The 23,282-nt window shown below is 38.0% G+C and overlaps 2 protein-coding genes across 2 annotated transcripts in view; both read right to left on the bottom strand.

Moving 5' to 3' along the window:
• LOC121370066 overlaps positions 1-7,136 on the bottom strand; it is an 86,498-nt gene extending 79,362 nt beyond the window's left edge. Inside the window, exon 1 of the mRNA XM_041495167.1 lies at positions 6,934-7,136. Coding sequence (XP_041351101.1) covers positions 6,934-7,136 — 203 coding nt within the window. The remainder of the gene's footprint in view (positions 1-6,933) is intronic.
• A 484-nt stretch (positions 7,137-7,620) lies between these two features.
• LOC121370065 (vicilin-like seed storage protein At2g18540) lies at positions 7,621-20,921 on the bottom strand. Its single transcript, XM_041495166.1, is given in 5 exon segments — positions 7,621-7,741; positions 10,569-10,821; positions 10,861-11,108; positions 20,218-20,349; positions 20,524-20,921. Coding segments are annotated over 5 exon segments (1,152 nt in total).
• Between the last annotated feature and the right edge of the window lie 2,361 nt (positions 20,922-23,282).

Genomic DNA, 23,282 nt, shown 5'->3' with positions numbered 1-23,282 from the left:
AATTATCAGCATCCATTCTAACAGAATAACACGTTGATATGGCAGTCGTGGAATTAATGAAAGGAAGAAATGTTTTCTTTAACGACGCACTCAATACATTTTATTTACGGTTATATGGCGTCAGACATATGGTTAAGGACCACACAGATATTGAGAGAGGAAACTCGCTGTCGCCACTTCATGGGCTATTCTTTTCGATTAGCAGCAAGGGATCTTTTATATGCATCACCCCATAGACAGGGTAGTACATACCACGGCCTTTGATGTACCAGTCGTGGTGCACTGGCTGGAACGAGAAATAGCCCAATGGGCCCACCGACGGGGATTGATCCTACACCGACCGCGCATCGAGCGAGCGCTGTACCACTGGGCTGCGTCCCGCCGCTGGAATTAATGAATTAATGTTTAATGACACCTCAGCGGAATGGAGAAAATGGCTATTTAATAAAGGTATATGGTATAAATTAATTAAATGGCGATACACAACATAATCATTATGTGACTAATTACGAAGTGTGGTAAATAAAAGATTCTCAACGATGGAGTTTAAGTATTTAAATCTTTATCATAAAAACTGCTCTAGTGGCGTCGTTAAACAAACCAAACAAAAACATTTATCATAAAAACTGATTTTCTTTAAAATAAAGAAGAATAATTTTGAAAAATAAAAATAAAATAACTTCAACTGATGTCAAGGTTACTTCTATAACCATACAAGGTTACAGTTAGGGTTGGAACACTGGTAACTATTAGTGGGGACTATAGCAATTTCCCTATAGAGAGAGGTGCATGTAATGATTTGGTTGTTTTATTGTGCACTACACATTCACTGGCGTAGCTAGATGAGGGCCATATTGGCCATGGATCCCTCCCTCCCCCGAATCACACATCATTTTTCACGCTACCTTTTATATTTTCCTGTCGCCCCATATCACGACTCACAAAATTTGGTTATTGCAGTCACACCCCACCCCACCCCACCCCACCCCTCCATCCATGTGGGTGTCCGGCGCTAATATACATATTTGACTAAATAAAGACCTATTCCATACACAGCTAATGCCTGCCCACTCCATGTGAACGGTCAGTCTGAAACATTGTCATAATGCTATACACGCCTAAGGCTTACAGCTTTGCAGCTTATCGGTAATGAATAACTATGCATGTAATTATTTGACGTTGCGTAACACTGTTATTAAACCTGCACTCTCGCCTCCTCGTATTATAACATGGCTTTCCTAGTGCAACATACGAACACAGCTGTAGTTTTAATAAGCCGTTAGTTTGCGCTATAAACGTATACGGTCAATACGGTCAGCGGCTTTGACATGACAAGGCATGTTCAGGAGGGCGAGTGCTTGCGGTTAACCTGCTTCACTGTTTTTTTTAAGCCTAACGTTAAATGAATGTAATGTGATAGAACACGATGGTACCACTCAAACTGTTCTCGGGTGCTTGTATATACACCAGTAAATTAACAGCTCGCTAAAACACGGGTTTAAGTTTTAAAATCATGGTTCTAACCCTGCGCGTGCTGTAACCTCACCGTGGTGCAGGGGTGTAACATTCTCTTTGACAATGGCCAATACAGCACAAACCCCCTTGTTTTCTTCGGGCTACAATTAAGATTTTGAGTAAAAGTCAGTGTCTATCTGTGATATTTGTATTTTGGCACAGTTCTTTACACTGTGTTTTTATTTAAAACTTTTTATATTGATGTTGATCATCACTGTATTTGTTTGTATTACCATAGTTTGACACCCAATAGCCGTTGTATTTTTCGTGCTGGGGTGTCGTTAAACTTTCATTCATTCATGGTTCTATCAGCCTTAGAATCCAGGATGTTCAATACAAATGTGGCTGGTGGCGGCTGTTTTGAAATTTAAAATGACGACCACCAGAGGGAGTTTGGTGTTGTTGGTTTTTGGGGGGGGGTTTTTTTGGTTTTTTTTTTTTTTTTTTTTTTTTGGGGGGGGGGGGTTTTGTCCAGTTTTTAAATTGATCCCACCATGTCATGAAAAAGTGAACGATTCTCTTAATATTAGGGCCTTAGCCACTGGATTATTGCATTCCTGAACACGTGACTGATCTTCCGACACGTTTTGTAATACACTGTTACAAACATCTCCCCGTCTTGGATACAAACATTTCCCCGTCTTGGTTACAAACATCGACCCGTCTTGGTTACAAACATTTCCCCGTCTTGGTTATAAACATCGCCCCGTCTCGGTTACAAACATCTCCCCGTCTTCGTTACAAGCATCGCCCCGTCTTGGTTACACACATCTCCCCGTCTTGGTTACAAACTTCTACCCGTCTTGGTTACAAACATCGCCCCCGTCTTGGTTACAAACATCTCCCCGTCTTGGTTACAAACATCGCCCCCGTCTTGGTTACAAACAACGCCCCGTCTTGCTGTTACAGGATGAATCTCATCTTGCTGTCATTCACGGCAGGTTAATACGCTTTATGTCACTGACGACTAAAGGTTAAGTGATATTATACAATGGCATGCGACGAGATACGGATTATCTAGATGGTTTCTTATGAATGATTAAGTATTTAAAATACTGTAGAGTTTACAGCTTTAAGATAACAATGCACATTGTTTTGCATAATGCATACTAAACTGCGCTCCACATCTTACACATATATACAGTGCCTCGTAATGAGACGTAAGATATAAGAGCTTTGCAGGTCTGTACCTTCCCTTTGATTTTATGAAGGAAACTTTGCAAAAGGCCAAAGGGTGAAACAGGAAAAGCAGCTGCGAGTGATATCGGGTAATCTGCCAAACAGTTTGTCAATTTGGTACCGCAGATCAATAGTCTTGGAGGAGATGTCACACGGAATGGCCCTGGAGCACTAGTGAGAACTGGAAGTAACACGAGTCACTTTGATATTATATAACATATAATTTCAGTTTCATTCGTGTTATCTTACTTTGTTAATACATAGTTATTAATTAAGATATACATATGTGATACGCGATATATTGTTACAGGCATATAACACCACATCGGTAACGTCACAGTTCCATTTTTTTTCTTATTGACTAAAACCTTTGTTTTTCTTTGTGTTGTTTAGGGTTTTATTTTTATTTTGTTTTTTTGTTGTTGTTTGGGGGGGGGGGGGGTTGTTGTGTGGGGTTTTTTTTGGGGGGGGTTGTGGAGGGTTTTTTGGGTGGGGGGGTTTGGGTTTTTTTTGTTGTTCGTTTGTTGTTGCTTTTGGTCTTTTTTGTTTCAGATTTTATTTTCTGTATATTATATTGATATGCATTATTGTGTCTTTGATGAATTCAACTCTTTGATAGGTGTTTACTCTGTGTTTCTTTGGTAATTTTAGCGTTTTTATATCGTGTTGACTTTTGAAAGACACCCAGTATCCAATGGTTTTCTTTTCATTTCGTTTTGTTCTGTTTTTCTTCTTTTTTCTTTGTGCTGTAGTGTCGTTCACCATTCATTCATTTGGGTTTTTTTATCGATAACATCGGCGTAATTCAGCAGAAATCCGAGGTTTGATTTAAAGTCGGATTTCCTCTCATTTTGTCAGTTTTCGTATTTCAATCTAAACTAAATTCTTATTTCAATTCATGTATATAATTGTAATGTGGTTCAACTGGAAAAAAAAGTAAACAACAAAACCTAAATATATTTTTTTCAATAAGTTTTAAACTTTAATTAACAAGAGTATAAACTGAATAAACACAAGTTTCTCTTTAATTACTATATTTAAAACAAAAAATGCGTATGTGGATTAAATCCTCGTTCGTTTGCATCACGCATTGTATTTTTAATGAAAAGCGAAACACCTAACGCCGGAAATTTCCAAATTCTGTCGATCAAGCTGAACAATGTCGTTCTTTACAAGGGCATAATATCTAATAGCAATACACGTGATGTAACATTGACCAAACAGAATTCATCTATAGTATGGATAATGTAACAAGTATTCTGAGAGTACTACTAAAACAATACATGTCCCCTACCGGGCTCAACAAATAGCGTATCGCCTAAAGTCGTAAATTGCTTTGGAAATCAAACTTGATCTGTAATAGTACATGATAAAGCTATACACAACGTTTCAGCTCAGTATCTTGAGGCATTGAGAAAAAAAAAGTCTGTATCATAAGTTGAAGGGCCACAACTCTATCAAAAATAGTTCAATCGTCACGAACGTCACATTTGGTCTGTAACAGTACATGATAAAGCTATATACAAAATTTATGGTCAATATCTGGAGACATTACGAAAAAGTCCGGAAAAAAATATATGTGGAATAGACAAACAAGACGGACGGACAGAAGGACGGAGACAAAACATATAGCCCCTTTGTGATTGGACCGGTAGCGAACTAATAATGAGAAAAAAAAAGTAGTTTATAATTGAAAGAAATCATAGGCGTTCGGGCTCCCATTTTTGTAAGGGTGGGTGGGGGTGGGGGTGGGGGAGGCAGTCTTGCTTTTGCCCGAATTAAACGAAAGTGCCTGAATCTGAATAACAACATTTATTCATATTATTATTACTATCAAACAGCTATATAGGGTTGCAAACGAATAACTACGCATTTTTACATGAACTAATAGGGTAGGATAGTGGAAATACATGGTAAAAGGGTCTCAGGTTAGCACATCCTGCCTGAATATCTGTATACGTTTTGCTCAAATTTGAGAAAGCGTTTTGATTATTGCAAAACGAATTATCTAGATACCTTAAGTAGTGTTAAAGAAACTTCCAGTTATTTATACACGAGAATTGATTGGGACAATGGCTATCAGAAACCAATCACGTCTTTTGGAATGGTTTGTTTTTCTCTTATAATTATTTTTAGAAATGAACATTGTGTAAAACTCCAGATTTCTCTCAAACATAATTTAACAAACAAAGGATAACTAACCTAAATCGGTTTGCGTTACATTTACTCTAAATTACAATTAATTAATTGATGGTAAATCACCATATACAAAGACATTAAAACTTCGTTTTTTTTTTAATGTGAGACATAGGGCAAAATGGGTTTTTCCCCATCAATATTGTGTTTGTTCAAAATCCGTTCTCATCAACGTGCAGTTGTGAATATGAAGGTCAAGGTTATTATGAACTGTAGTTTATGTTTCATTACACACCATATGACACAAACCAATAACGTTATTATATAGTGAACAAATGCTATATAGGATCCAGTAAATCATTTTTCTTAAAAGTAATTAATTTAATGTTCCTTTAGGATATATCAGGAATCGCCAGTGCCTGTGGACAGTAGTTCGGCACAAAACTTGCCATTCTAATTATAGTGACACCTTGCTATTTCAAGCACTATAATTCGTGGTACCCTGATACTGGTTCCAACCAGTGCACCACGACTGGTGTATCAAAAGCCATGGTATGTGCTGTCCTGTCTGTGGGATGATACATATAAAAGATCCCTTGTTACTAATGGAAAAAATGTAGTGGGTTAACTCTCTAAGACTATATATCAAAATTATAAAATGTTTGACATCCAATAGTCGATGATTAATAAATCAATGTTCTCTAGTGGTGTCGTTAAACAAAAACATTATACTGGTTCACATTACTGTGCTGACTACAGATAAAATAAAACCTACTATTAGAAAAAGTTCTATCACGTATCTCATAAATGGTGTATCAAACGCTCTGTCGAAGTCTATGGCACTTGGAACATTGGCCCGCTGAAATGTTATTTCGTAAAGTGCTACCAGTTAGGCAGAACCGCGGATGACAATACAGAACCACGTCTTCCATTTTCACCACTTTTCTTCTTAATCTAGTTTTCATTGGAAGAAAAGGAGGGGTGAGGTCAGTAATTGAGTTATGATATTATTAGGCCACTTTTGGTTAAATTTTGTATTGTTTAACGACTCCACTAGAGCACAATGATTAATTAATCATCGGCTATTGGATGTCAAACCTGTGGTAATTATGACTCGTAGTCAATAGAGGAAACCAGCTACATTTTTCCTAATGATCTTTTATATGCACTTTCCCACAATCAGGACAACACATACCACGGCCTTTGATACACCAGTCGTTGTGCACTGACTGAGAATGAAAAATTAATTTCTTGGTATTACAAACAAAAAGATGGACAAAAACACTTCAAATGTTCGGAAATGGATAATTTAAACAATAAAACGTAAGTAATTTCTTATTTTGTTTATTAAAAACGACTCTAATATTTAAAAAATACGCTGTAGTGTTTAAAAACTAGAGTCTGTCATTTTACATTACTAATTCAGGTTTGCTCCGTTGTGGACAATTAGTTTTCACACCAGTAAATGTTGTTACGTGGTTAGGTGATTTCAAGCCATTGATTCTAGTTCCCGCGGTAGGTATTTTCCTGCTTCACTTAAAATGTATTTTGAGCTACATCAGACCGACCAAAAACAAATTGGATATGACAATGCTTATAAAACGTAAGTCTAGACACGATTTTTGTTTTTACTGAATATGGCAATGCCTACAAAACGTCAGTCTAGGTTCAAATCTTTATTGGATATGACAATGGTTATAAAACGCCATTGACTAAGATCTTTATTGGATATAACAATGCTTATAAAACTTTATTTTAGACAATTCTCTATTGGATATGACAATGCTTATAAAACGTCAGATAGTTCACTCAATTCTTTAATGATGTTGCACGCATTCAATTTGTATGGCGTTCACATGACATTAATATCTCAAGACATTATTAAAGACATCAGTCTTGAACCTAAATATTATATAACCACTGGGCTTATAAATAGATAATGTGTTATCGGTGAAAAGTCTATAATACCTGAAAGTATTTTACACTGAATAATAACGTTGGTCAGTATCTGTTTACGGAAAACGGATACCTAGCCACAGCAAACCTTTCTTTGGCGCAAAATTAATGTTGGGCTAATTTACCAAAGAAAGGAACTTGACTCACCTTATAAACATTTCCACTCCTGTCTCTTCAATGCGTCGTTTTATTCCTCTCCACGACTGCTTCAACTTAAAAACTTGTCGAGCGTCCAAAGGCAGCCGACCACTGCCTAACTGTGTAAATTCGGAGCCGTCCGTTTCTTTTGTCGCCTTGTTTGGTTTTTCGGGTTCGTCTTGGCTTGACAACTTGCTCTTTCGACAGCCCATGGCGTCCAGGAGAACGTCTGTAAATCCCACTACGTGTAACTGAAGAGAGAACCTCAGCGGCTATCCGTTTAAAAACGAGAAACACAGAAAACTAACACATATTTCCCAAACTGAAAAATAATAAAATAGTATTCATGTTAAATAATTCAGTACAGGACATTTATGTGTTTGGTCCTGTTTGAGAATCATAAGTATTAAATAAATAACACTTATTTGATTTTCGCAAAAGAAGAATTAATTACAACCTGCACTGCTACTAATTTGGATATGGAACACTTTTTAATTACAACAATACTATTCCGTCAAGATTTCATTACTGGCTAACGTTGATATCCGCAGTGCGGAAAACTTCTGCCAGATTGCGGGGGTAATGATTATATTCTTCGCAAGCGCGATAAGCCACGTATATATAGCTGGTAGGCATGCATCATCGCAAGCGTAACTCACACTGCCATCTAGTGGCAGCAGAGAGAGACAAAATCGATCAATTGATAACCTCAGCGTAATTCAACATGAATGCGGGCTCTGATTTAGAGTTGAGCTTCCTTTCATATTTGTCAACGCACGGAATGGCGGTTCGCAGCTGGTCGTAGAGGTCCCTGACACTTGGCAACGGAAAAGCGGATTATACACAATGTTCATAACCAACACAGTTAGACAATACTGGGTTTACAATAATGGGTTTTATCCTACGAACACGCTGCTTGAACTATAATTGGATATAGGCACGTTAATATCTCATCCTGCCCTATCCTATCCTACGAACACCTGTGTGCGCGTGCGTGCATGCGTGCGTGCGTCCGTGGGGGGGGGGGGGGGTGTGTGCAAGTACTCCATTACCATATATTTTAGAAGTCTTTAAGAGCCTAGAAGAATCAATTTGGCTTGGGTTTCTACAATCTTAGAAGATCGGTCTCAAAACTGCATAAGGGGCGGGATCGATCCCCGTCGGTGGGCCCATTGGGCTATTTCTCGTTCCAGCCAGTGCATCACGACTGGTATATCAAAGGCTGTGGTATGTACTACCCTGTCTGTGGGGATGGTGCATATAAAAGACCCCTTGCTGCTAATCGAAAAGAGTAGCCCATGAAGTGGCGACAGCGGGTTTCCTCTCTCAGTATCTGTGTGGTCCTTAACCAAATGTCTGACGCCATATAACCGTAAATAAAATGTGTCGAGTGCGTCGTTAAATAAAACATTTCTTTCTTTCTTTCAAAACTGCATAATGAATTTTTTTTTAAACATGTATTAATTTTTCTTGTGAGCTAAACAGTGCTGATTGGCTACGATACTGGTGTTATCCCTTTGCATCTATACACCTGGACATTAGTTAAGCATCGTCTGAATTACATTGCAGCTAAAAAGAAAAAAAAAGTCTAGAAGAAGTTATCCACACTGACAGGGTTTCAACATGATGTTGAGAGTTTTTACGAATTCTATATTTGCTGGGTATTTACTGAGTTGACATGAATAAATTACTCATAAGAAGCAGATCAGCTTCAGATCCATACTTAATTACCATACATTTTCTTGCATATTTACGGGTCACAGTTACATCGTCAAAACTAGGTCGTGCTTAACGGGACATTCCTGAGTTTGCTGCAATGTTTTAAGATTTTATCGACTAATAAAATATCTCTGTGATTAAACTTACATATTAAATATATTTTCCTGTTTAGAATATTAGTGGCTGTATATTAAACGTGTTTCTGATCGTTCTAATATTTGTACTAGGTTAATTTTCATTTTATTTACTAAAACAATATTTTTTCTTACGTACGAAATTATTTGAAGACAAAATCCATTTTGGCTTCTTACAAATATTAAGACGACCAGAAACACATTGAATATACAGACACTGATATACTAAACAAGAAAATATATTTAATATGTAAGTTTAATCGTAGAAATATTTTATTAGTCGGAAACATCTTACAATGCTTCAAACTCAAGAATGACCCTTTAATTAATTTCTGGGTGTTTATAATTATGTGGGCACGATGCAAGACAACTTCATCCAAAATACGGAATTAAATCTGTTAATTTCAGTATTCTTTTTATTGTTTATTTATTTTGAACAGATCTTGCACGTTATCTTTATTCTATTTTTATTTTATCTTGGTACGCTTTCTTTTGACACCTTTTGGCTATAGTCGTGATTCTATTTTACATAAAATGTATTACTCACCATTTTAATACCCAGAAACGGGACGCTGTTCCACTAAACCGGCCTCGGTGGCATCGTAGTTAGGCCATCGGTCTACAGGCTGGTAGGTACTGGGTTCGGATCCCAGTCGAGGCATGGGATTTTTAATCCAGATACCGACTCCACAAACCTTGAGTGAGTGCTCCGCAAGGCTCAATGGGTAGGTGTAAACCACTTGCACCGACCAGTGATCTATAACTGGTTCAACAAAGGCCATGGTTTGTGCTATCCTGCCTGTGGGAAGCGCAAATAAAAGATCCCTTGCTGCCTGTCGTAAAAGAGTAGCCTATGTGGCGACAGCGGGTTTCCTCTAAAACAACAGTGTCAGAATGACGATATGTTTGACGTCCAATAGCCGATAAGATAAAAAAAAAAATCAATGTGCTCTAGTGGCGTCGTTAAATAAAACAAACAAACATGATGACAAACGTGCATTAACAACATCCGTTGAACGTGGTTACACACACGTTTCTTAAAGCTAAATAGGTAGTGTCTGTATTATATATGGGTGAGGCGAGAGTGTAGCTTTAAACAGGTACTTCGCATTTTTAGTTCGAAACGTCTTCATTAATTCTTACATCTGTGTGTACACGCTGATAATTTGACTAAATTACCTATACTATCTACAGAAACCCACTGAGGCAGATCAAAGCAGAGTACAGCACAGATGTTTCTTCGGGCTACAGATAAGCATAATCCAAAATAGTCAAAGTATCATCAAAATGTGTTTATTTGTCAGGTTTAATAAGAGGGGTGCCAAAACCAAGATCTTGACACCTCCCAAAACGAACTAACTACAACTATAATTGATAATTATATAAGTATATATTGTTTTTAAGTATATATTTTTCTTGTTCTCTAACTCCTTCTCCTCAGGGTCTGATATAGGAGCTTTTTAAGGGGGGGGGGGGGGGACGTCAAAACATTGTGAAAAGGGTAGTTTGAGATTGTCGGAAGACAAAAGTTCCAAATGGAGCCAGATCTGTAGTGGTTTCAGGGGCATGCTCCCTGGACATTTTTAAAATAAAGATCTTAAATGTATTTTCATAGCAACTCAGTGGTGTGATGTTATATATTGTGAATGATGAATTTTAAAAACCGAACACGTAATTAAAGAGGGCACTTCAAATTGGCGGATCGGGTCATGGGATCCCTGAAACCCCCTTTTGTTGCGCCAACGCTCCTCCTCTTCCTGCTCCTGCTCCACCTCCTCTTCCTCCTCTTACTCCTCTTCCTTCTCCTCTTCCTGCTCCTGCTCCTCCTCTTCCTGCTCCTGTTCCTCCTGTTCCTTCTCCTGCTCCTCTTCCTCCTCCTGCTCTTCCTCTTCCTGCTCCTCTTCATCTTCCTCCTCATCATCCTCTTCCCCCTCCTCTTCCTCCTCCTGTGGCTGCTCCTCTTCTTGCTCTTCCTCCTTCTCCTCTTCCTCCTCCTCCTCATGCTCCTCTACCTCCTCCCTCTGCACCCCTCCTCCTCCTCCTCCTGCTCTTCATCCTCCCCTCCTCTTCATCCTCCTCTTGCTCTTCCTCTTCCTCGTCCTGCTCCCCTCCTCTTCCTCCTCCTGCTCCCCTCCTTTTCCTCCTCCTCTTCCTCCTTTTCCTCCTCTGCCTTCACCTCCTACTCCCCTCCTCCTCCTTCTCCTCCTCCTCCTTTTCCTCCTCTTCCACCTCCTCCTGCTCCTCCTCCTCTTCCTTCTCTTTCTGCTCCTCTTCCTCCTCCTCTTCCTTCACCTCCTGCTCCTCCTCCTCTTCCTCCTCCTGCCCTTTTTTCTGGTTTAATATTTGATAGCAGTACTAAAACAATTTGTAAAAAAATGAAATTACAATGCATGTCTGATAAAAAAAAAAACCTATTAAATTATTAATTGCTATAATCAGATTTCAGATTCTCAAACGATGTAATAGATAATCATGACAGTTTAGCTAGCACGATACTTCGGAAATTTAGTGCACACACACTATTCCATTCTCAGTTACAATTAATTTACGAGATGTATGGCACTGATGCAACTATATCGTCAATTTGTCCGCCCTCGTGGTTTCGTAACATACTAGTATCACAGTATATTGAAAGAAAAAAGTAAGTGACAACTGAATTCACTTGACAGTGCTAATAAAAGGGAGGTTTAGATTTTACTGATGTGAACACTACAACACTACAATAATGTGACCTCTGCAAGATATTGATTTTCTTCTTGTTTTCTTTAGTGGGGTTTGTTTGTTTTGGGGTTGTTGGTGTTATTTGGGGTTTTTTGGGGGGGTTAGGGGTATGTGTTTTCTTTTGGGTGCGTTGTTTGTTTTTGTTTTGTTTGTTTATGTGGAGGATTGTGTGTTTTTAGGGGTTTGGGAATGTGTGCGTGTGTGTGTGTGTGTGTGTGTGTGTGTGTGTGTGTGTGGTTTTTGTCGTTTTTACCAGAAGCTATTCAACGGATAAGTTACGTGAAGTTTTCTTCTGTTTTCAAGTAGTATATTCAACTCCAGCTGAATGAATTGTTCATTCACTGGAAAATGTAACAACACTTATGGATTCAGTAGCATTCATGTAAAGATTAATTGAATAAGGAATTAAGTCGATTAAATGGGTATGTTTTCGGCCATGGACCTTCAGGCTCATGTAACACATATACGATACGTTTCGAACTATAACACAGTCCGTGAGTTGGTGCAAAGTTTGTTTTGTTTAATGACACCACTAGAGCACACTGGTTTATTAATCACCCGCTATTGTAAGGAAGGAAGGAAGAAATGTTTTATTTAACGACACATACAATATTAATAACGGTTATATATCATCAGACATGTGGTTAAGGAACATGCGGATAATGAGAGGAAACCCGCTGTCGTCACGCAGTGGGCTACTCTTTTCCTATTAGCAGCAAGGGATCTTTTACATTTCAACATCCCAGACAGGATAGTACATACCACGGCTTTTGGTACACCAGCTGTGGAGCACTGAATGGAAGAAGATACAGCCCGATGGGTTAATCGACGTGGGTCGATCTTAGACCATGCACCAGACGAGCGCTTTACCAGTGGGCTACATTCCGCCGCCGGCTAATAGGATGTCAACTATTTGATGATTCTGACAAAATAGTTTTAGAAGAAACCTGCAACATTTTTCCATTACCAGCTAGGGATCTTTTATATGCATTTTCCAAACAATTATATAATATATCACGATCTTTGATATACCAATCGTGAAGCCCTGTTTATGATGGAAACAAGTAAAATGTAAAACATTTCAAGTTCAAGTTCTTTATTGTTTTACGTTTTACGTTATCAGGCTATAAATATATACAGGATATGTACAGGATTATGGTGCTCCAATAGCTGATCTCTAATGGCATTTGCTCTAAATAAATATTTGCAAAGATTATTAAATTGTGTAGGGTGTATACTATCAAATCAAATCCAATAGACGACACTAGTAGCATATGTGGTTAAAACTCCTATCTGCAGCGTATCAATCGACATAAACACCACGGATATAAATACTACCACCCCTCAACCTTAAAGTGAATCAGAAAAATTGGGGGTCAAGCTGCTCATTTCAGAGATAACGGACAGCGTTTATGACTACCCAGATGAAACTTTGTTTTACAACCAAAACACTAACATTTATCACCAATCACAGGACTTGCGGTGTTAACGTCTCTATATAAACGTTGGGTGCCCTCGAACTCTGACCTAGCCGGAAGTTATTTAGTTTAGTACTACCTATAGTATTGTCAGACGCTAATACCTGGGTAAGTTTGAAAAATCTTGGACGTCTTTGGTAATATTTTAAATTAAGTTTCATTCTTAAATCATTATATCGTGGACACTGGAGGATAAAATGATACTCGTCTTCTATTTCATTTTTGTCACATAGTGTACATTTTCTCTGTGATCTTTCAATATTTTTATACCTGCCAAATTCTATATTTAATTTATGTGATCATATTCTGATTTTAGTTATTTCTTTTTAATTGACGAACGTCCAATGGTTTTCTACGATACTCTTGTAATTTGAAATTATTTAACAATTGTTTGTATAGACTTCCCTTTGGAGTTGTTATTGTTCTACTGTAACATTGTTGCTTGGATACCGTGTGTACTGTGTACTAGTATATTATTTATCCTTTTTTCTAATTACATTGTAAACATTGTTATCAACATGCGTTAAGTTCCATATATAATTTAAACCTAGTTCGTTTAGTTCCCGTTTGACCTTCATTCCATTTCATTTCAACTTATTTTCGTGCTTATATCCAATTAAAGATCAAGCATGCTATCCTGGGCACACACGTCAGCTATCTGGGCTGTATGTCCAGGACAGTGGGTTAGTTAGTGGTTAGTGAGAGAGAAGAGGATGTAGTGGTCTTAGTTCTCACTACACAGTTGACTTCCGGGTAAGAGTTCATTCATCACGGTCCACTATAATTCCTAATTGTAACATATGTTGCGGTTCACATATTCACTTCTAGGAATTGGGGAATAGTTAAAACAATTTGTATGGTTTAATGCTAAGCCTTCTGGGTGGATTTTGCCCATATTATTTTGTAATGTTGTGCATTGACCTTTTGGGACATGGGTGTATAGCGGACGAGACAGCCGGAGTGAATCGGTTAATGAACCACCTGTTCGGACCGGTACTACAGCCAGATGCGGTCATTTAGAAGAAGAAAAACTGAGACGGAAATGTTCTCAGTTTTGGAGTGAAAATAAATAAAATGCTTATACTGTATAATGTATATTCGCAGTGGTGTATGTTATTAGTGCCAACGAGAACGCGTTCTACTGGCAGTCTTCATTTGAAGTTGGGCAATTTAACATGGATTTCAGTAGCAAGTGACATCTGCATACTGAGACCTTACACCTACCCATTTATTCGTTAAAACTCGCTCTGGGTGGGAGCCGGTACCGAGCTGCGAACCCTGTACCTACCAGCTTTATATCCGATGGCTTAACAACGACACCACCGATACCTTCATTAACCAGTCATCTTCATACTGAACCATTTCCTCATATATAGCTCTTAATATACTGTTATTAGTGTTACGAAGCTTTATCCTATAATCTGTAATTTTCTTTTAATTTGCATTGGGAAGCGTCCTAATTCACTATAAATAAAATCATTACAAGTTATTTTGTACTCCTAATAGTAGTTTACAGAACTGTATATGAATTTTGCAATGTCTTGGCCAGGATGAAAACCCCACATTTCCGTAACTAAGAACACTGTTTACATAGGTGTCAAATACAGATAGCATTGTTTGAATAATAAAATAAATCTTATTACACACTTTCAGTACTGAAAATAAGCTTTACTACCCTGGGCCCAATTTCACAAACCATCGTAATCCAAGTTTTCCACGTAAACGTTAATCTGCGACTAAACCACACTTTTTATTACTATTAAATTACAACTATTATAGTTAAAAGTACTCTTATTTTAGTTTCTTTTGTCCTTAAAATGCTCCATCTTCTGTAATGAAGTAATAGATGTCGAGCAAAATGTATGTGTGGTATAACTGCTAGTCGTAGACTACATTTGCCACAGTAAAATAATAATATGCCTAGGTAATTAAAGTAATGCACAACGTCTATCTGGCAACCGTTATAAAACAAATAAACGTGATAGAATTACCACCAACTGACAATTCATTTTGATGCATTGAGTAAGAAACGTCCTGGCTGACGACTTTCTTTTGCAATGCAGGATATTTTCCACAGCGCCAACAATGATTACTTAGAATGTGTGTAAATCACTTTGTCATCAACGTTATGAATTGGTTTCAGTCTGTTCTTCCGTGTGCTGGTTGATGTAATGGCGTCCTTTACAATAGGAGTTACTGTACGAGCACAGGAGCTTTTCTTTTTAAATTATACTTTTATTAAAATCTCTCTCTCTCTCTCTCTCTCTCTCTCTCTCTCTCTCTCTCTCTCTCTCTCTCTCTCTCTCTCTCTCTCTCTCTCTCTCTCTCTCTCTCTCTCTCTAAATTGATTGTCATTGATGAATTCCTTTTTTATTCTCCAAACAGTGCCTCGGGGCTGGCTTCCTTCGCCCTGTGTTTGACAAACACACACACACACACACGCACGCACGCACTTACACAAGCGGAAACTCATTACTACTAAGGCATGCGATTATACAGAAATTGGTACAGCCGTGATATCGTCATATTTTATCGTCAGATTCCTGTTATTCCACAAAAATACATACTTTGCTATTAAAAAGTTAATAGAGTGAAAAACAGGAGGATGGTGCGTAGGACATACGCTATGTAGACAATGTATAATTAAATAGCATTTTCCCCATATATTTTCTTCTTGAATATATTTCTACGTGTGCAATTCTTCAGCATGGATGAATAATGAATGAATTAACGAACGAATTAATTAATTAATGTTCAATGTTTCTTCAACATGATAAATATATCGACTGTTAGGTTTCAAACAAGGGTAAATATATGAATAAATGTATGGTTTATCTCGGTTCAAACAAAATCAAAAGCTATTGTCAAAAAAAAGAGAGAAAAATACACAATGTCACAGATTTGTTCACATATACTATTAAAAACCCACATTGTTTCTTAGCAAATGTGAAATCCATTTTGTAAGCAATCTAAAAGATTTGAAACGCAGATGTAGCCCAAGACTGTTGAGCGATACCACGGCCACATTTAGTATCCCAAGTGAATGTAATTTACATTTAAAATGGAGTATTATACTAAAACTATGAACTTTATGATACATCAACGGCGGTATCCAATGTTTAAAACGTGGGTTGCGTCAAGCTAGACAGAGCGATAGATAGGTCCACAAGATAGGTTTATGTCCATAATCCAATAATCAAATAGTTCGTGAACATTTGCATTGCTGAGCATAAAGCGTGTGAGCATAAAGCGTGTGTTATTTCAGAACGTTTTATCATTGCTGAGCATAAAGCGTGTGTTATTTCAGAACGTTTTATTATCATTGAACATCACGTCATCAAGGACATGTATGCATATTTTGATTTCAGAGAAGTTTCTTGGTTTATTGTGTTTAACGGCACCACTAGAGCACGATGATTTTATTTATCATAGGCTATTGAGTGTCGGACATATGGTAATTATGACATAAAATTTTAATTCGTTTTGGTTATCTACACCATTAGAGCACACTGATTTTATTTATCATCGGCTATTGGATGTCGAACACTTCATAATTATGACATAGAGGCTTAGGGAGAAAACCCGCTATATTTTCCCCATTAGTATTAAAGGATATTTTATACGCACCATCCCACAGACAGGATAGCACATACCACGGCCTCTTTTTAGATCCGTTGTGGATCACTGGATGGAAAGAGAAATAGCCCACTGGGCCCATCGAAGAGGATCGATCCTAGACAAACCGCGCATTAAGGTAACGACCCGCCCCCGTTTTTAGAAACGAGGCCACTATTTAGATCCATGGCTATTTCTGGATTTAAACAAATTCAATTCCATTTGTGCCAGAGACCAAATTTCTGTTTTATTTCACAGGAGGCCCTCTGTTATTCCCAAGTTTAAAGTATGTTAAACAGGCCTAAATTCTCTTAACAAGCGATCGGCGCTGTTAGCTGGAAAGCAGACCACAAGGAACTCCTCTTCCTCTCTTAATCTTTAGTTGAATGTAAACTAGATTATGGATGCTCTGTGTGTGTGTCTGCACACAAATGTACAACTAGGTACCTGGGCACTGTGTTGGTGCCTTTAGGGCATCTTTTGATAATCTACATTTATTCACATGTATCTAGTTTAGATACCAGGACCCATATTCACAAAAAAGTGTAAATTTACGTCTACGACTAGCACTTGCGTGTGCCGTAGATTTACGTTTACGTGCAAGAAGCACCTTATTCTCAAAGATGGTCGTAAATGTAAACGTAACTTAGTTGGACGTAAATCTACGATTTAACATTCTCACTGGAGTAATTAATAAAAAAACATTAGAAACGATGGCTACCGGGTAAATAACAAATGCGCAAAACGTCCAGGACCCTATTCACAAAATATCGTAAACCTAGTTTTACACGTAAACGTAAATCTACGACTGAAGAGCTATTCACGAAACAACGAAAACGTAAGTTACGTGTAAAGTTGGACGTAGGCCTAAATATAAGAGTGCCTCAGGTTGCAACTAACGCTGTACGTAAGTTGTGTACATATAATAAATCAAGCACCATCGCCGTTATTTACTATTATTTACGGAAACTAGCAGCATTTCCAATAAATGAAGCAGTTTGCTATGGCGAACGCCCACGGATTGAACATATTTTTCTTCGTGATCGAACGGATACATGTTTTCGACTTGGCCAATTTCTCCTGAGTTATCTTTTCCTTTTTAAGAAATGTCCTCAAGTTCGTACCAAAACGCGGATCCCCACCAATACCAAAATGCCATGGTTCACTGTTCGCAATGTTATTGTTAGCAGACGACAAACAAAATTGCGTTTTGCGCTTTTGTTATTTACCCGGTAGCCATCGTTTCTTGCACGTAAACGTAAATCTACGGCACACGTAAGTGCTAGTCGTAGACGTAAATTTACACTTTTTTGTGAATATGGGTCCAGGACCTATATTCACAAAACATCGTAAGCCTAGTTTTACGCGTAAACGTAAATCTACGACTGAAGAGCTATTCACGAAACAACGAAAACGTAAGTTACGTGTAAAGTTGGACGTAAATATAAGAGTGCCTCCAGTTACAACTAACACTGCACATAAGTCGTGTACATATAATAAATCAAGCACGATCGCCGTTATTTACTATTATTTACGAAAACTGGCATCATTTCCAATAACTGAAGCAGTTTGCGATGGCGAACGCCCACGGATTTAACATATTTTAGTTGGTGATCGAACAGATGTTTTCGACTCGGCCAATTTCTCCTGAGTTATCTTTTCCTTTTTAAGAAATATCCTCAAGTTCGTACCAAAACGCGGATCCTCACCAATATCAAAATGTCATGTTTCGCCGTTTGCGATGTTATTGTTAGCAGAAGTCAAACGAAATTGCGTTTTGCGCATTTGTTATTTATCCAGTAGCCATCTTTTCTAATGGGTTTTTTTTTTTTTTCTTCGGTGAGAGTGTTAAATCGTGGATTTACGTCCAACTAAGTTACGTTTAGACGTAAATTTACACCTTTTTGTGAATATGGGTCCAGGACGACCAAACACACGCTGGATTTGACAAATTAAAATTTTAAACTGTCGTACTCCTCCAGCCACCCGCTTCACACCTCTTTTTACCCCCACCACCTTATATATTTTTCGAGTACAACTCATAGACAATATGGGTGACTTCATTCGCCCCACTCTCCCCCCATATAAAATTCTGGCTACGCCAATGATAATTTAAGTAAAGAGATATTAAAGTTTGTTTTGAATCATCACCTATTGGATGTCAACAATATGGTAATTTTGACATGAAGTGACCAAGTCTTTGGCATATAGAGAGGAAACCTGCTATATTTTACATTAGTAGCAAGGGATCATTTATATGCACCATCCCACAGACAAGATAAGCACATACCACGGCCTTTGATATACCATCCATGGTGCACTGGCTAGAAAGAGAAATAGTCTAATTGGCCCACCGACGGGGATCGTTCCTAGACCGACCGCGCATCAAGCAAGCGCTTTCAAAAACTGAGCTAATGTTTGTTTTGTTTAACGGCACCACTAGAGCACATTAATTAATTATTCAACGGCTTCTCGATGTCAAATATTTGATAATTCTGAGGATACCTGCTTCATATTTTCTAATGCAGCAAGGGATATTTTATATGCACATTCCCACAGACAGGAACGTATATACCACGGCCTTTGACCAATTGTCAGTTGAATGGATCCACCGAGTTGGGTCGATCCTACGACGCAAGCACCTCAAGAGAGAACTCATCTGACTGAGCTAAATCACACACCCGCCACTGGGCTACGTCCCGCTGTTAAAACAATGTAAACTGTAAAAGCCCTAGATAATTTACACTGGCTAGTAAGGTCTAAAACAATGTAAACTGTAAAAGCCCTAGATAATTTACACTGGCTAGTAAGGCCTAAAACAATTGCATTACCGGAAAACTGCAAAACAAATACCTACCGCAAAATGTTTGTTCATTGCTGGCTGTCAATGCAGTGCTTAGGGACACGTTGGAATTGTCTAACCTCAAAATTTATGTTCACTACTGCCTATCAAATGCATAGTTTGACGACAGTTTAGGGATTATAAACAAGTTAAGGGTCAGTATATATCTTACATGTGCAATTGTATTTTACAATAATACCATCATAATGAAAGCGACAGTATTTTCACTGTTAAATTATTATACACTATGTCTGTGACTAATAAACCAATGCCGCAAACACTATTCGATGCCAATATTTTGGGCACCAATGGTCTTGCAAAAATGAACAAAATAGCGAAAAATTACCGTACATTGTATCGATTACATGAAGCTATTCTCTTTGTATAGAAGGTTAATTTTACTGAATCTGAAACACACGTGCAAATGTCATTGCACGTGCATAGTTTTCAGTCGACATACAGTTAACACGTTAGCTTGGTACACGTTTAAAAATCGGTATCCCTCGCAGGAATATGTCATTAGAAGATAGGGGTAGGGCTCTCGCCTGGCTTCAAGTTGGACATTCGCAAAGAAATGTTGCACAAAGACTTAATGTTAGCCAAAGTGTCATTGGGCGGTTATAACAGCGTTTTCAAGCCACACATTCTCTATAAACACGTCCCCGTTCTGGCCGGCCAAGATCAACAACAAATCGACAAGATCGGTACGTTGTCAATAAGGCCCTACGACAATGTACTGCCACGCAAGAAGATTAAGAGATAATCTTCGAACTGCTACTGTTACCCAAGTGTCAGATCAAAGCATTCGTAACCGTCTAAGACAACAAAACTTGCGCAGTCGACGACAAGCAGTTCGCCCACCCCTTCTGCCACGCCATCGAACCGTACGTCGCGAGTGGTGTACACGTCATCGTCGCTGGACACATCAACAGTGGAATAGGGTTCTTTTTACTGATGAGTCACGGTTTACATTACAGTTCAATGATGCCAGGATAAGAGTCTATCGCCGACCAGGTGAAAGGTTCGACAATGTCACAGATATGGGGGTAGTAGCGTAATGAATTATTTTCACCATAGGACTCCCCTTTACGTTGTGATGGGAAATCTAACTGGTGTTCGATACAGAGATGAAATTCTTCGTCCTTTGGTAATCCCTGCACTTGGAACCATAGGCCCAAACTCCGTCCTACAGGGTGACAATGCGCGGCCGCATACAGCCAGGGTGGCAACGGAGTTCTTACAGCAGCAAGGGGTCATACGTATGGATTGGCCGGCATATTCCCCTGACTTGGCACTAATAGAGATGCTTGGGACGAGTTGGGAAGAAGACTGCGTGACAATTATGCCTCCGCTAACAATCTCCAAGAATTGGCACAGAACCTCCAAGCAGAATGGCAAGCAATCCCACAGCCCTTCTTCCAGAGGTTGGTCAGCAGCATGCGACGTCGTTGTACTGAATGTCTTCGAGCAAGAGGTGGTTTTACTCATTACTGATATTGACCTCTCTTCTGTGAATTTTGTTTTTCAACCTGTTCATTGTTAACGAGTTCTATCAAATACTAAACCGTCTTTTAAACAATTTTTTTCTTGATTCATGTATACCAATACGTTGTGTAACAGAAATACACTTTACACAACATTTGTATTCTGTAATAGTAAATGTACAGTACAATAAACTAATGACCCGTAACTTGTTTTGAGTAGTATATATTGACTGCCCTAACCTCAAAATGTACGTTCACTGTTGTCTATCAACGGAAAGGTTTAGCCGGACTATACTAGTATAGGTACACGTATATCCTAACCTCAAAATGTACAGTCACTATTGTCTATCAACGGAAAGGGTTTAGCTTGACTATACTAGTATAGGTGCAGGTATGTCCTAGCCTCAAAATGTACAATCACTATTGTCTATCACATATCCAAGCCTCAAAATGTACAGTCACTAGTGTCTATCAACGGAAAGGGTTTAGCTTGACTATACTAGTATAGGTGCAGGTATGTCCTAGCCTAAAAATGTACAGTCACTATTGTCTATCACATATCCAAGCCTCAAAATGTACAGTCACTATTGTCTATCAACGGAAAGGGTTTAGCCTGACTATACTAGTATAGGTGCAGATATGTCCTAGCCTCAAAAGTACAGTCACTATTGTCTATCAACGGAAAGGGTTTAGCTTGACTATACTAGTATAGGTGCAGGTATGTCCTAGCCTCAAAATGTACGTTCACTATTGTCTATCAACGGAAAGGGTTTAGCTTGACTATACTAGTATAGGTGCAGGTATGTCCTAGCCTAAAAATGTACAGTCACTATTGTCTATCAACGGAAAGGGTTTAGCCTTACTATATTAATATAAGTACACGTATTTCCTAGCTTCAAAATGTACAGTCACTATTGAGTATCAGACAGTGTCACATCTGGGTGAATTATTTAAAGATTGCAAATAACGTTTGACCTTTAAACTGACATTCAGATTAAACGTTTTTCGTAAGAATATGCTACATGTTTATTCAAAGAGTTAAAAAGAGGCGCAGTAAATTAGAAGTTTTCTCTAGTATCTTACACTGATAGCTAAAGCTAGATTATTGTAAGTGCACATTTTCAGAGTGATTAGCTGATATGGTTGACAGTCTGTCAAATCTTAAAGGTCAAGCTACTTAGGAACTATTTTTTTTCCTCATAATGTTATTCAGTTCATTGAAATGATACGTTTAACACAAACACGTTTCAAACATGATATTCATTGTTCGTTTTATGTGGATGACCTTTTGCTTAGTTATGCATTATATATAGTTTTCTTAAAGAAGTATTATATAGGACCAAACTAATGACTTAAAACACTCGTTATTTAGACAGCATGTATATATTTTTTTAAATCTTAAACACTGAACCTTTGATTTTTGTTTTACCTTCTCTATATATTACCTTGCCACCAGTCTGTGAATAGTTCTCGTTTAAGATATGATGGATCGTAGGAAACATTGTCTTCGATAAAGTATCTTTTCCGTTCCAACCAATGCCCCACGACTGGTAGACAAAGGCCGTTGTGTGTACTGTCGTCCTAACTATGAAAGTGCATATTAAAAATGGATGTTTGTGGGAGGGTAGTAGTAACCACACGTTCGACACCAAAACAATAGCCGTGGTATGGCAAATGCTATGCGAGTCGGTGCAGTAACTTCGAATCCTTCCACTTGAATCTTTGTTCTTAAATTTTAAGTGTGCTGAGATGTCGATTAAACTAATTTAAGCTTCATTTCCTTTCATTACCGAATAATTCAGATAAAGGCCATTAAAGAAATAACTTTCTAAATCGTCTAGACTTGAAGTTGTCTTTAATAGCGCCTTGGAACTTTGACGTCTTGATAACGCTTACAACTTGCATACGTGTGGTGTCATTAAAAGTTCGACTCTATTCCAATAAATAAACCTTGCATCCCTTTTGCCAGTTGCGTTTAGTGCACTTGTTAAATTTTGCTAAGTTCCTAAAGGTTATGAAGGAACACGATGGCAGCATGATATGCGAGTATCTTCGAATTTTAAATTCAAAGTTATTCTGCTTTCAACATTTATATTTTATATGCTACACATAAACATTTAATGAGAATTGTTATCACCACTATTACCACCCGATAGATTTAGCTTTATTATTTAAATCTCCTTTTCAAAAACTCACAAAAAAACTCACAAAAGACAAAAATTGCTAAAAGTACACATAACAAAATAGACACTATAAAGAAATAACTTAACGATATTAATAAAGTGTATCATTGTCTCCCATGTGTGCATTATCTGGCTAAATAATTGTGTTAATTTGACTTAGTTAATCGAAAGGTAGCTCCTTT

This window comes from Gigantopelta aegis, chromosome 4 (assembly GCF_016097555.1).
Source record: "Gigantopelta aegis isolate Gae_Host chromosome 4, Gae_host_genome, whole genome shotgun sequence".
NCBI classification, from domain to species: Eukaryota; Metazoa; Mollusca; class Gastropoda; order Neomphalida; family Peltospiridae; genus Gigantopelta; species Gigantopelta aegis.
The sequence above is the reverse complement of the archived record's forward strand: the minus strand, read 5'-3'. Positions and strand labels throughout refer to the sequence as shown.